This window comes from Triturus cristatus, chromosome 7 (assembly GCF_964204655.1).
Source record: "Triturus cristatus chromosome 7, aTriCri1.1, whole genome shotgun sequence".
Taxonomy (NCBI): domain Eukaryota; kingdom Metazoa; phylum Chordata; class Amphibia; order Caudata; family Salamandridae; genus Triturus; species Triturus cristatus.
In genome coordinates, this window is record NC_140590.1 from 307,616,809 (window position 1) to 307,632,285 (window position 15,477).

General features: G+C 43.5%; 1 protein-coding gene across 1 annotated transcript in view; it reads left to right on the top strand.

The window, feature by feature from the left end:
* Window positions 1-15,477, top strand: part of LOC146809528 (immunoglobulin superfamily member 1-like) — a 788,293-nt gene that overhangs the window by 184,059 nt on the left and 588,757 nt on the right. Inside the window, exon 5 of the mRNA XM_085614874.1 lies at window positions 11,866-12,138. Coding sequence (XP_085471000.1) covers window positions 11,866-12,138 — 273 coding nt within the window. The remainder of the gene's footprint in view (window positions 1-11,865; window positions 12,139-15,477) is intronic.

Genomic DNA, 15,477 nt, shown 5'->3' on the forward strand with positions numbered 1-15,477 from the left:
AGATATATCGGATATAATTGACACAGGTTCTTTGCTTCTAGGATTTAGGATATACCTAACTTAGCCTGGTCTCTCCTTAGTCTTTTGTTATGATAGTCCATGATGATCCAGAATCAGCCATCAATACAAGTTCCACATTCAAAACATGCATTAGGCCCTTGAGAGGTCCTATAGTATATACTCTTTTCCAATATCACTTCCCATGCATGCACTGAAATCCTTGATAGATAGAACTATAACACACTCTCCACCCCGTTCAGCACTATCTTTATCCAAATATGAAACTTTACCTTTAGTAGTGTTGCTACTATTGTTTTTCTTACTTTTTCTACATACACATGAAAAATGCCCAATACGACCACACAAACTACATTCCCTTGCAGGACATCAGGGGAAAGAGGCAACATCACCTGTGTTCCCACATCTGAAACAATGGAACTGTCTGTCGCCACACTTCTGGTTTTGGCACCCTGCAAATTGCTAGGCTCTACCCTATACACTTCTCCAGCAGTCTTATTATCCTTATTTAGAGATTTCATCCACCTCTCCCACTGCTCTAAAGCTTTGGCTGTACTAATAACAACTTGCAAATTAGGATCACCCATTATCCACAATTGTTCTTGACCCTTCTTGCTTCTTACATGTACAATGATCTGACCTCCGAACAGTGCTTAATTTGTTGCCGGTGCTTTCCGGTGCTTATTTATTAGGGCCGGGTCTACCTGCGTGCCAACTCACATCAAGTACTGCACGTGTGTGCAGTCACACAATATGATCAACTATTGACACTCTGTCTCCCCATTGAAGAGTGCTTAGCCGATAACAAATCTATGCCGCCCTTCAGTCAGTGTTGCCCGATGTGTAGAGTGCCACCCGGCCTCTACGCGTACGCACAGCCGCGTAGAGGCCGGGCAGGACGGGACACTGATTGGGCTAGATTTGGTGTCATAGGGCTGCCGCAGCAGCAGGCTTTACGTAACCTTTTTCAAATTTCAAGCCCGCCCGGCCGCCCCGCCCTATCATCAATCATGAGCACATTGCGCATGTGTAAACGCACCGGCAAAGGCAGTGTGTTCGGCACGACGCCGGGCGGCAGACTTATTTGTAACGGCATGTCATTGTGAACTGTGCAGCAGAGCAGCATCAGGCCTCGTAATAAAGGCTGCAACCAGTCCAGTCCGTAACTGCAATAAGTACTAACCAACCGACGCTGCTTTTTATCGTTTGAGTGTGGTCACCGCAGGGTTGTGGTTGGTAAACCGGGTATTAAGCCAAGTCCGATACGCGGTGACTGTGAGTCAGTGACTCTGATCCGAGCAGTCATGCCCCTGGAGCCGGGCACCATGTGCAGTGAAATCCCCCCAGGCCGGGGCAGGCTGGTTTTGTTACTGGGGCCTATTTTGTTTTTACCAAAATCGGCACACAGTAACACAATTAGAAGTCCGCTTTCACGGATTCCCCCTTCTCCCTTGTAAAAGACTTTTCGATTCCACTAAAATTCCTTTCATAAAGGAAGAATACGAGCGCTGCTTAAACATATAAACTAATTCTTTCATAACTAGGCAGTATTTATACCACTGTCATAAACTTTAAGGGTGAATTAAAAATTTCAGGGGGAGGAGCAGAAATGCTAAGGAGTAAAACCAGCGTCTCCCACTGTGGTGCGCATTAGCAGAAGAAAGACCCTTTACTGTCTTGCTGCCAGCTACTGAAGTGTAACATAGAGCTCTGGTTATACTGTCAGCGTGGCTGGCGCGGGCTGGTCTGCCGGTCCCCCCTCCTCTGCCGAGCAGTGTCCTCTGTGCGATGCATTTATTGATTGCATCATACCTGGGAAGCACCAGCGCTAATGGAGCACCATGGAAGTGTGTTTGTGATGACAGCACTGCCGTGATCGTGATGTCCAGCGAAAGCCTGGCCGCTGTGTGCGCTCGCCCTCCTTCACTACCATCCATGTCAGAACAGCAATAAAGCATGCCTAGGGTGAGCATCTGAGGGGATCACAACAGCATTCTCCGGGGGTTTAAGGCACGAGGCAGAGGTATTCGCTGTCCTCCATTATCTCACGCCCTGTTATGCCTTACTACTTAATCAGGATTGAATTAAGTGCCTGGAGTGTTTTTGACCCAGCTTGCGAGCTTGATATGTGCTATTGTGCTGCCTTTGTGTCTTAGAGTGTCCCCTCCGGCGGCCTCGCCGGTCACTGCCTCTGGGCCTTGTTGTCCTTTCTGATCTTGATATGCAAGTCTTCTGCGGCTAGAGTCAGACGCGCTGCAGCTCCTGGTGATGGGCTGCCCTATGTTGAGTACATTGCTGACACACACCTCTGTTTTCTTAAGTGGTGCATGCTTTCTTTTACCTAGTGAGCTTCAGGCTCGCCCAGTGGTTGAAGTGAGAGGGATCGCCAGGGCAGGGCCCCTACTTCTTTAATTGAATTGAATCCGTTCCCCTACTTGTTTATTTTACAAATGCGTCCAGGATGGCAGAAATGGCTAAGGCCTATCGATAAGGCTTGGCTGCTCGAGGCCTTTTGGGGATGGATCTAGAGAACGGCCTGCCCAAAGAAGACAAGGACAGTGTCCACTTCTCCTGCTCTGCCTCAGGCAGCTGCCCCCCTCTTCTCTCTTGCTCCCCTTCTTTCTGTTATTCCCTCTCTTTCTGTCTCGCTCCTCCTCACGTGCTGAAAACCGGGACTTCAAGACACAGTGCTTACCCTCTTGCTCCTCCCCCTGCGAAATGAATCCAAACAAAAACACTTTTGCTGGAAATGTCTTTTTCTGACATTTTTTTTAATGTTAAAAGTGCAGCCTCTGGACGGAGAGGAATAAAAGGTTCAAAATCGGAAGAAAGAAAATGTGGCCAGATTGATTTTATTCACACCTAAACCATTAGCACCACTTTAGAGTTTGCCAGGGGAACACTACTTTAGTTTTCTCGTCTTTTTTTTAATAGCCTTGTTTTCCACGGGTCGAGAAGTTCCTGGAGGTACAGCAATACCTGATTGTTGGCCTAAGCTTAAACCAGCTAGATAAGAAAAGGCCTGTGTGTGTATGGTGTGTATACGAGGGTAGGTCCAGGATTATGTGTGAGGATAGATGCACATGTGTGTATGAGGGTAGCTCCTTGTGTGTTAGCATTTGAGTGAGTCCATGTGTGCGTATGAGGAAAGCAGACATGTGTAGGTGGAAGGACCAAGCATAAACGTCCACATGTGTGTGAGGAAGGCCCAAATATGGCACTGGTGAAACTTCTCTACCACAACAACCAATCATGTTACATGATACTATAGCAATACAAAAGAAAATTATCAGCTGGGAGCGGTAGGGGGATGAAGTGGTTGCTGAATACATAAGCATCTGCTTGCAAGGAGAAGTTTAATACCAATCTCATAAGTTATGCAATGAAAAAGTAGTATGTGGATAAAAGGCACAACGAATAATGGGCTTGAACAAAATAGGCCTGTGCCTCAGAACGCAAGGGTGCCTCATCCATCTTGAAGGTCTGAGGCCCTCTGAGAAGAGTAGAGAGATCTGCACTCCAGGACCAGGGAAGCACACACTGGTTTGTGGGTCAGAGGCTGGGTGTATCTCATATTCACTGGAGTTCAGCAGAATGTGACGAGGTTCTCCTTCTGACCTAAACGGTTTTATCCCTGTGCGTCTGCACATGGATAAAACCATTTAGGTCAGAAGGAGAATTATGTATTGCATTTATATAGAGCGCCATTAACAAGTGTAAAACTGACAAAATGGTGAAGGGGTACTATCATAAAATGTGCCTCATTATGCTGCATGATTTGCCTTTTCTTCCCTCAGAATTTACTCAACCCTGCTGCATAATTTTGCCCCTCCCCGACGCGTAATTCCAGTGGCCCTGCCTATTAGCATTGCAAAATGCAACAAGAAGGCCATATGGTCCAGGAGTTTTTCCCATTGCCGATTCTTTTATTGCCTACTGAAGCTTGAATACATCATGGGAATATTCAGAGTATTTTGCTTCTCTGGAGGGAATCCTCAGGTTCTCTCTATCCAATCTGGTTAGGAGCTGAGTTCATCCGGTGATTCAGGGCCCTGTGCTCTATATAGGCCTATCATAGGTATGTGTCATTTGTGTGATACTCATTTCGGGTTTAAACAGCCACGCACGTAGTTTGCCTGCTTTATCTCCCTCACAGTCTTTGTGGATTAGGTTTTCAGTATATATGAGCTGTCAGGGGCGCTGCATGTTCCTGCCCGCCAACTGTAAATATTATTGGCTGAGAGGGTATGTATTGGCGCCTGTTCTAGGTCATTTAGGGGCATATGCATCAACATTGGCATTTGCGATTCCTTATTAGCGAAAAATAAGGATTCGCTAATAAGGAATAGCAAAAGGCTATGCATGTAGGAATCGCTATTCAAATAGCGATTCCTTAACTTTCCTTAATTGCTACTAGCAAATTGCGAGTAGCAATTAAGGAATGCTATCCCAATCATTCCTATGGGCCTTCAGGCCCATAAGAATGAATTGGAGATTGCATGAGCAAATAGCGAGTACCAGTAGGTTCTCGCAATTTGCTCATGCAATTTCAAGGGTGCAAGGGTGTCAAAATGACACCCTATTGCACCCCTGAAATTGATATGTGCACATATGTTGCACACACACATGCTCTAAGGGCATGTGTGTGCGCAACATGAAACTTTGAAAAATGCACAAAAGTGCATTTTTCAAACTTTTAGCAAATTACCATGCAGTTCATCTTCATGGTAATTTGCTCCCCCTATTAGCGAAATCGCTAATTTTTTAACTTTCATGCATTGCATTTAAGGAATCCCAAATTGAGATTCCTTAAATTAAGGAATCTCAATTTGGGATTCCTTAAATGCTATCGCTATTTAAGGAATCGCTATTTAAGGATTCCTTAAATAGCGATTTTTGCTTTTGGGTTGATGCATTGGGATTGGGTATTTTTAACTCAATACCGGGAGCTATTAGCGAATCGGTATTTTACCGACTGGATTTTGGCTTGATGCATGAGGCTGTTAGTGTTTTATCTGGTGTTGTCAGTACCCTAGCCATTGTTTTCCTGGCACCACACCGAACTAATGTTGAGTACCATAGCCACCACTAAGAAGGCTTCCCATTCTATTAGAATGCTAGTTGCTGACCTCTCATTTTCCTAGGACTGTTGGATGATGTCTCTCAGTGATTCCTTGAATATTTGGTCCTCAAAAATGGTGTTGCAATTTCCAAGTCAGAAAAGATTTCATATCCTTAAGAGAGGGGATTTTGGTTTGATAGAGTTTTGGCTAGGTATTATGTGTTTGATACAAGTGTCTGGAGGGAGTTGGAGCCAATAGCGGAAGTGGGTGGAGCCAGTGGAGGAAGTGGGTGGAGCCAGTGGAGGAAGTGGGTGTGGCCTCCAATAAACATTTGAGCGCCTGGACTTCATATTTTACAAATTAAGCACTGCCTCTGAACATCTCATCTGTAACAGGTCCAAAGTTGCAATTTCTAGATAAAGCTCGTAAGCCAGTGAGAAATTCATTAAATGTGTCATTCTCTTCTTGCGCTCTAGTGTAGAACTTAAATCTGCTGAGAGCAACAATAGTTGCAGGCTTGAAACAACTTTGCATTCATAGCAGAACTTCCTCATATACATTCCAATCACCACCACCTTCAACTTGTGGTAAAGTTCAAAAAATTACTTGCCTTTCTGAGCCTAAGCAATGCAAGAGAAGGTTTTTTCCCTTTCAGCTGACATTCTCTCACCATCTATAGCTTTTAAGCAAATGATAAATTCTTCTTTCCATCTCAACAATGGAATTGGTGGTTCCCCTTTATTCTGAAGAAACTTAGTTGGTGGATCAAATTGAATAATGGCTGATAAAATAAAGTAATCCAGACAGTCACTAATGTCACACGCTTTCCCAAAAATATTGAAAGGAAATGTACATATGCACGAACATTTTCTAAATACTCAAAAATATGAGAGGGATTCCCCAAGCTAAAACTCAATTCCAAAGCAATAAGAATCTCAGTCACCAAGAGAGTTACATACAGTACTCTGACGCGCTGTACTGCATACATCCAACATGTAGATTAATGCGAGAAGCGATGACAAAATTGAGTACACTGAATGGGGCGCACACATTGTGTAACAACTGTGTATAAAGACACATAGAAATCAGTGCTTAATCTGTAAAATATTTAGTGCCAGGGCTCTGACCAGGAGGCCACTGTAGCTTGCACCACCCATCGCCTATGTCATTGCTGCCAAAACAACGACTAACCATCTCTCTCGCATGTAAATGCGACCGTTCAGATTATTTCAGGTCCCCAAAGCTAAAGGAATGGCTGGGGAGGCAGGAATTAGCAATGTTATAATATATATGGTTTTCCTAAACAAACGTTGGTCTGCTCATCTCTAAATTACATGAGCAGCGCCACCTTGTGCCAGACTGCCCTAAGTGCTGTGTTGACAATTAGGTGCCGGTACTGAGCACCGGAAACCAATTAAGTGCTGACGCTCAGCACCGGAAAACACCTGCTCAAATTAAGCACTGATAGAAATAGAGGCAGCCCAACCAAAAGCATTTGAAACACTCCGGAATGTCCGGAAACCTATCAACCCTCCTCTGAGCCTTGGTGAATGACGTTGTTACGTAAAATCATGTTCCGCCCAGCATCCCTGGAATCTGCTGACGAAAGAAATGCTGGAATGCAGCGGCCCTTCCACTAATGGAATACGACACGTAAAAACGTGTTCCGAACAGCGTCGTTGGAATCTGCTGAGGGAAGAAACGCTGGAATGGAGTAGATGGACAACAAATGGAATGCACCAGGGATGTAAGTCATTGAATAATAAAATCCATGGAAGTAAGCAAAAATATTCAGATCAGTCTCAGATGGTCAGAATTTTTCTGCTCAAAAAATAGTAGCAGGTACTTCTTCATAGCTTGCAGCTATTGTAAAGCTCCAGAAAAAGGTTTATTATAAAATGAAGTGTATTGGCAGGAGCACTGTACAAGACTACTGCTCAAAGTCAGTCCCACAGCTTATCTGGATCTAGCATAATTCTAGAACATAACTATGGTAACAACAGAATAAACTACAATTAAAAGTAAACCTTATGATATACAATGTAACAGGTTGGTAGAGTGGAGGGACTAGAATTGCAATTCACTTTACTCGTGTCCATTGTTAAAATATTGGCTTCAATAGGCAAGTGATCCAACCTTGGAGCTTTTTCACCTTCTTTCAGACCTTTCCAGATCTTAGAGGCATATCATGTATGATACTCAGTACAGATTAAAGGGACATTTAGCTATTAAGCTTCAACAGCAGGAGGATTAAATATGGCTGTAAGAAACTGGGATTTTGGTTGTGGTGGGTGTGAGCACTTCTCAAGTAACAACCACAATCTTTGTCAGGATGTACAACACAAAGTCACTAAAGTAACCTACGTTTAACCCTCTCATAGCTTGGCACAAAACCAGTCAGACTTAACTTAGAGGCAATGTGTAAAGTATTTAAGCAGCACTTAAACAGTAATAAGGGGAGAACACAACACAAGAAAAATCCCACAACAATTTAGAAAAATAGAATAAGATTAAATAAATTATTTGAGACCAAAACACCAAAACTCCAATCAGTAGAACTGGAGATACGCAATTTTAAAGATTTAAGTAAGAATAGTGTCTTGAAGCACAAAGTGCCAACTGTGGTTATCTGGTCGCGTCAGACTGAGAAAAGTCACAAGTTCAGGCCGACCACAATGTGTACCAGTTATGTGTAAAGTATTTAAGCAGCACTTAAACAGTAATAAGGGGAAAACACAACACAAGAAATATCCCACAACAATTTAGAAAAATAGAATAAGATTAAATAAATTATTTGAGACCAAAACACCAAAAATCCAATCAGTAGAACTGGAGATACGCAATTTTAAAGATTTAAGTAAGAATAGTGTCTTGAAGCACAAAGTGCCAACTGTGGTTATCTGGTCACGTCAGACTTGGAAAAGTCACAAGTTCAGGCCGACCACAATGTGTACCGGTTACAGGAGCCCAGTTAGGCTGCTGAACAAAGTACCTCAAATCTTGGTTACGGAGCATTGCTTGATATCGTGTCAAGGATGCATTGCGCAGCAGCGGTTTAGAAGAGTTGTGACGGTGCGATGCGAGGTCCTGTGTTGTTGACAATGTAATCGAGGAAAGGTTTGCGATGAAAAGTCCTGTGTCGGAGATGTGTTGTGCACCAGCTGGTCCCAAAGAAGTTGCGAGGCTTGCAATGTGGAGTCCATTGTTGTCATTGAGGATGCCATCGACAAGGTTTGCAAGGTGAAGGCCTGCGTCGAGAATGCGTCATGCAGCTGCAGTTCTGAGGAGGCTTCCAGCTGAGATGTGAAGTCCTGCATCGGTATGGGTCAAAGAGCAGCAGTTCTGGAGCAGAACTGCAAGGAGATGTGTTGAGCTTCTTTAGTTCTGCCCACAGGACCACAGCAGGGACCAGGACTAGGAGGGCAAGACTCACAGCAGACTGGGTCCAGGTGCTGAGTTCAAGATGGTGGAAGCCTGTTCTGTCCCTGAGGCTTCTGATCAGCATATCAGCTAACTGGCACTTGGAGTCGGTGTGCTTCTTCTCCGGGGCTCGGCAAAGTGTCCGGACCAGGTGCGGATGCCGCACATGTCTTCTCTTTGACTCGGCGATGCGTCGGGAATCAGCGCGGATGCGACACGCTTCTTCTTCGTTGCGTCGATCTTCCAGCTCCCAACAACAAACAGTCTCTAGAGGTCCTAAACAGCAGCAGGCACCTCTTTCCAGGTTGGAATTCCCAGCAAGGGAATTCAGGGGAGCTGGGGGTGAAGTCTTTGTGCCCCTGAGACTTCAGACAGGAGGCAAGCTCGAGTTCAAGTCCTTGGTGATCTTCCTCATGATTACAAAGCAAACATCCAAGTCCTTTTCTCCTTTCTTTGGCAACAAGTAACCACTGCAGGCCAACCCCCAAACAGCAAACAGCACAAGGAAAGTAATCTTCCTTCAGCTTCTCCGGTTCTTCTCCTTGGCAAAGGTTCCTCTTGATTTCCCAGAAGTGATCTAAAGTTCTGGGGTCTGGATCCCACTTTTATACACACAAATCCTTTGTCTCTGAAGGCAGAGAGTGTCTGTACCCAGCCAAAAACAGTTTTGTCCTCACTGGTGCAGCTTCCTGGCAGGAGGTGGAGACAGCATTGTTGAAAGCAGACCTGGCCCGGGCAGGTAAAAGAAAATCTCCTCCCCCTACTCTAAATTCAATCTAGGTCCCATTCAGACCAGCCCTGAGTAATCAGACTGCCAGAGCCGGTGCCCTCTCCCATCTCCTGTCATTCACAAGCCAGACATGCAATACAAAACCCTAGCAGAGGTATACTGGATGGTTAGGCAAGAAAATACACACTTTCTAAAAGTGGTATTTTCAAACACAGAATGTAAAAATCACCCACACTAAAAAATGCACTTTAACATTCTGAGTTCGGGCATACTAAACTTTATTTTCCTATCTTGTTCCCTGGGTCCGTTATGGTTATACCATGTTATAATCAAACTGCCCATTCTGGCCTAAGGGAACAGAAAGCCTTGCAATAGTGAAAAACGAAATTGGCAGAATTTCACTATCAGGACATGCCACACACATCATGTCCTACCTTTCACATTAATGCACCCTGCCCACAGGGATACCTTGAGCCTATCTTAGCGGTGACTAACATGTAGAAAAGGGAATGGTTAGGAACCTGCAAGTGTGTGCACTTGCTAAGTCAACATGGTAGTCCCAGACTGCCCACAGGCTCTGCAATGGCAGGGCTGAGCCACATTTTACAAGCTGCTTCTGTGGCTGGCATAATCAGTGCTGTGAACCCACCAGCAGCGTTTGATTTACAGGTCGTGGGCACACATGGTGCACTGTACTAGGGACTGACAAGTAAATAAAAAGAACAATCATGGAATCACTAATCCATAACAGCAATTTACAAAAGGGAGCACTTGCACTTTGGCACTGAACAGCAGTGGCAAGGTGCCCAAAGCATCTAGACCAGCAAAAACAGATGAGGCAACAGCAAAAAGTGGAAGGGAGACTCACGCCAATGGTGCCAAGTCTAACAAGGAGCATGGCAGCGATAGAGACAGAGTAGGCCCCATCACTGACATAATTAAGTTCTGCTCAACCAACAATCAGCCCATCTGAAACTTTTTGACCAATGAGCAAAAAGGTCCAATGGGCAAACGTCCCCACTTTTGAATCACATCTTATTTATCTCACTGCAAATTAGCCCACTGTGTACCATTCTTGGAAAAATCTAATATGGCAAAATCATTTTTCCTCTGGGTGGAGTTTGTAGCATACTTAGTGGTGTGTTAAGGGTAATGAGCAGTGCCCTCCTACTCAACCACTCTCAACTGGTTGTGGGCGCAGCTCCCTCCTCCATAGATACAAAAGCCAAGCGCCTAAAGTGTGATTGGGTATCAAAAGACCACTCTTCTCCGGGCTTTCCTTATAATCAAACTGTAAAATTACACATCTACCCCTAGTCTCTTTCAGGTTAGTGAAGTTCCTGGACACTCCTAAACTGCCCTACGTGAGTTGAGATGGGTCAAGTTCTTTGCCCAAGCCATCATCCCAAACTTAAGCCCTTGTATCTTCTCTTAGAGCAGTATTTCACACCTCATCAAAGCAGCACTTACAGGTCAAACGAATGCTAATGAACCGCAGGGGCTTCTGGCAGGGCAAGTATAACTTATTAAAGGTTAAATGTTACTTTTCCTATACATTTATCAAAATCCCAACTTCACTTTTTAAATTGGATTTTAATAAATATTAAAAACACTGGATGAATCATCTATATTTCTCATTGCAAAGCCAAGATAAGGGATCAACATATTAATTGTACTTTAACTCTTTCTTCAAAGAACCAGCTTCAGCCCTAACAGCGAAAATAGTTTTGGGTGGGTGGTCACTGTAAGAACATGCAAAAATTAAATGATTACATGTTCCGCTTTTAAATGCCAGGCACCCTGTGCTCTTGTCCTCAAGGTCTACTTAGAAGTGGCTTCCCTATTTTTGAAACATAAGGTTTCCCTCCGGTAAAAAAGTAATTTGTGATGGATCTTCCTGCAGGTTTAAGAGCTGCTGGAGCCAGGCTACACATGTATGCCTGAACCATGCTTTCCATGTTAGTTGCTGCAGTCCACAGGTGCAGTCCATGGGTGATATTTAACATTCTGTGCCACTGGTTTATGTTCTTATGCCATATACTATGGCCTTACTAGGAAGTAAAATATGCCAATCGGGGATTAGCCAATTTTACCATGTTTGGGGAGTTGAAGCGCATAAACTGGGAACTGGACAGCAGTACTCAAGATCAAAGAGTTAAAAAACAGCAGCATCAATCGACAAATAATGAGAACGAAAAAGGAAAAAGAGGCACTTTCTTACTTTTATAGGCAATAGGGTAACAATGCAAAATGATGAATATATATCTATACAAATAGACTAAATAGCTGAAGGAAGGGTGCCAATAGGAGGATGATAGGGTGCTGACCTATCAAGCTTATTTGGACCTAACTGTAAAAATGAATGTAGTTTGGGCCTAATTCACTATGGATAATTTTTAATTTATTCTCATATGTTTTCTCCTATGTTTCACATAGATTCCTGACTTTTTCTAGATTCACACTAATCTATAGGAGCACTGCTACCGGGCAAAATGTACTGCTTTAAAATTGAAAACTGATATTTTATGGATGTTAGATATATATAGGTGGATTAATTAGTTGGGCCAAAAAGTTCAACAAAATGTGTGATCAAAGTATAGTTGTATATGAAATGTTTATAATTGTGTCTTGCAGACCTGCCAAAGCCCTGGATCAATTGGGAATCTGATCCTGGTATTGAAGGGCAATATATCATCTTCTGCACAGCACCTGAGAAGTATGAAGGAAGCTGGTTTTGTTTATATAATGAAGCAGTTCTCATCAGTGAGGAGAAGGCAGAGGGCCATATGATGCAAGTGCCATTTTCTGTTCATCAGATTGCGGGAGAGTACAAGTGCTTGTATCGTGTCCCTGTATCTGGTGACCTGGCTAACTCCCCATTCAGTAAATCTGTGACCATTGGTGCAGGTGAGTCTCTGATAGGTAATGCGACAGCTGAAAAGCTAGGGAAATGTTAACATTTATTATAAGGCACCTTTCATTCTCAAAGCATTCCTTTACCAAGAAATTAAAATGAGAGTCTCTTATTCAAGATTACTTTGTAATTGTAGAGTCTTTTAAGAAATAACTTTGTTTTTTTGCTTATTCTTTCTTTCTCTTCTGAGGAACCATAGTGGGAGTTAGCAGGTTTTAGGACTCTCAGGCGCAGACAGGACTTTACATCACACAAGCTTGTTAGGGCTAGGTTAGGACAAATAAGCACTAACCACCCTGAGTACTGTAAAAAGATAGTGTCAGGGGAGTGTGTACATGATTCTGCACCAATACTAAAGACAATTGACCTACTGAGAGATAGACTGGTTGTGCTAAAAAGCTTGAAACACCGATAAAAGGTCGGCACCACCTGGCATAAAATACATCTGTGGAACAAACCATCAGAACTTCTGATTCAGAACTAAGCTTGAGACAAACCAATGGGCAAAGCCTACCTGGAACACACAAACTGTAGTGGTGGCAGAATCTATAGAATGCTGCAAGAGGTCCTGCTAAGTCTCCAACAGAGAAAGAGAAGGAAGATGAGCTGGTGAAGGATGGTTCAAGGTATGGGCCCTGGCAAATTGCCAGCTGCTTGGAAAAGGAGATGAGGTAAAACATAAGTGGCATCATTCCAGCAGGACACAAAATATTTGGGAGCTAGAGCAAAGTATGTATTTGAAACTGTGACTCTCCGGGAATGGCCACTAGGAACCATAGATTCAGATTCACATGGACTGGGTCTATGTGACTGTGAAAAAAATCTCACTTAGGTGGACGGCTGTTCCTCTAGGGTAAATATATGCAGTTGCAGAATTTCATCTGGTCTGTCAAGGAAAATACTGATAGAAGTAAAATTCTTATCTGTCCAATATGCTACAGCAGAATGCCACTACTGCTGGGCCTTTATGGCAGATGATGGGCAGCCAATTAGTGTTCTCCAGGTTCCCAGCATGGGGAACTGTGCTTCAATAAAAGGCCAGTCTTTCTGGAGACACATTTTAGGTGCTCAGGAGTGCTGCATGTGGTGCAGCATAATCAAGCATCTGTGCTGACTTGAGTGAGGGGAATCAATCAATATTGTATGGAGGGATGAGTAGGCAACGCATCAGAAGCCTGCCCAAAGCTGGGAATAATTACACTTGAAGAGATGCCACAGGTAAGGTTTGCACCTAATTTAGTTGCAATATATTCCTGTATGAAGTCACCCTACAGACTTCTCTCACTGAACCTAGCTTTGCTTCTGAAGCTAGCATGGCAGCACAGTTGCAATTGGTGAGTGAAACATCACTGCTGAGCCACATTAATGGTTTGTCAGGGCTAATAAAATTGTTTACTCTTTACGCCCAAGGTTGTGTCAAAGCTAACATGCTCATAATCATTATGGAGGTACCTTGGCACCACTAGAGGTGCTGTTAAGAAAGCATATCTATGTACTGTCCTATATGAGCGCTGCTGGTTGGATGTTAGAGGTTCTGCCTAATGTATCCTGTTGTTGATCTGTGTGTGACCTCTAGAGAATGTGAGAGTTGTGTGAATGGTGATACTCAGATACACTACTCTATTGTTGCTCTCTGGTGGCTTTCCTTGACTTTTACTGAGATGTCCATCCTATGGAATACAAGGCCTCCGTGTAGGTGTTGTCCTGCACTGTGATGCTTTAGAGAGCATGTCCCCTCTGCTTGGCACTGTTGGTTTTCTGCAGGCGGCAACTCAACGTTTCAAGTTTCTTATGTGAAGCTCTCCTTATTCAGCGACCCAGAGAACTTCTCACCATTGGCATTTGGCTGAAAGTGTTTGCGATTTGTATTTCTTTGAATAGTATTGGCAGAATTTTGACACCTGAGTATCAGATGCTTATCTTATCAAAAAGTGTGGCAGAGGAGGAATCAACTTAATCTGTAATTGTCGGTTTCCTATCTGGTGTTGTAGCTTAGTAAGAAAGTCTGGATGTTCCATGTTCTGTTCTATCAGTCTGTCCTGCTTTTCCTGTCTCAAACTTGGCTCAGCAATGACTAGCTAATCTTCATAGTTGCTACTTATCCCTAAACCTTGCAAGTCCTTCATCCCCACTGCTTGGAAATGTTGGGTTCAGTTCTTTGAGAAGTTGCCAATGTCAGCCTCCGGAGGGGAGATTAAAAGCTCTCTGTAGAGGCCAATTGAACCTAGGAGGATCACGCTTAAATTCCTTGAGCATGAGCAGTAGAACATAATTTTTAATTGTGTGGAACTGTTCAACACCTGCACCAAGAGAGTCGCATCTATATGCTAATGCACAATATTGCCTTCACCAAGAGCTTGTGGCAGTATCTAATCAATCCTAGCTATGTAACCAGAAAGTCTTTTGCCCAATCACTGTGTGCCCATCATAAATATGGCTCCTTCCTGGTGGTCTCTGTACTTCCAAAGAGATATTTGAGCGTTGTAAAATTGGGCGCTGTTAAAAGATACTTGCAGAGAGGTAATGAACTGGCATCTGATCCAAGAATGACTCCATTATTATGGACCATGTCTCCCTTGTCTGGAAGTATATTGCTCCAAATGTCGGTGAATCTGATGTAGCCAGATGTAAAGCACTACAATTTCAATGTGGACAGGTGATCCAACGTTCCTCCCTCCATCAGTCTTTGAGTTTTACATTTTGGTGAGCTAAAAAAAAAAAGTAATTGAGGGAGTTCAGGAATTCATTTCAGTCACCGGTAGTAATTAGGGGTATATTCCAGTCCACTGTATTTGCACATTATGTTGCTCTGGGCACACGACAGGCAGAAAAGGTCCCATCTAGATGTGCACACAACCAATGGCAAAGTGTTTTGGCCTTGTTGGAGCTTTTGAGTGAGGTGATGCTTGAGTCCAATAGCACAGTGAACACAGGTCCTATGTATGTGCATACCTATAACACTTAAGGTATCTCACTTCTGAAACAAAAGTTCTCATGCTGCTTCATTAGCAACAGTCCAAATTCAATTTCCAGGCCAGGTCCCTATATGTGGGACACAAGCAACCTCAGACCACTCAGTTTTGGCCTTGTGGTCCTTCACAGTGAGATGTAGCTTGAGATCAATGGCAAGTATGTAGGTTATGTAGACAGAATAGTATCTCTTTATAAGGGAATTGACACAAATAAACTTAGGGGCATATTTATGTAGGGGTTGCACTGCCATTGTATCATGCAATGGGCCCCATGAGCAATGACACTCCTAAGTTTGATTAATTTTTGGTGGCCCTGCGTGCCTTGATAAATTCAGAGTAACGCAACACAACGCAGTGCAA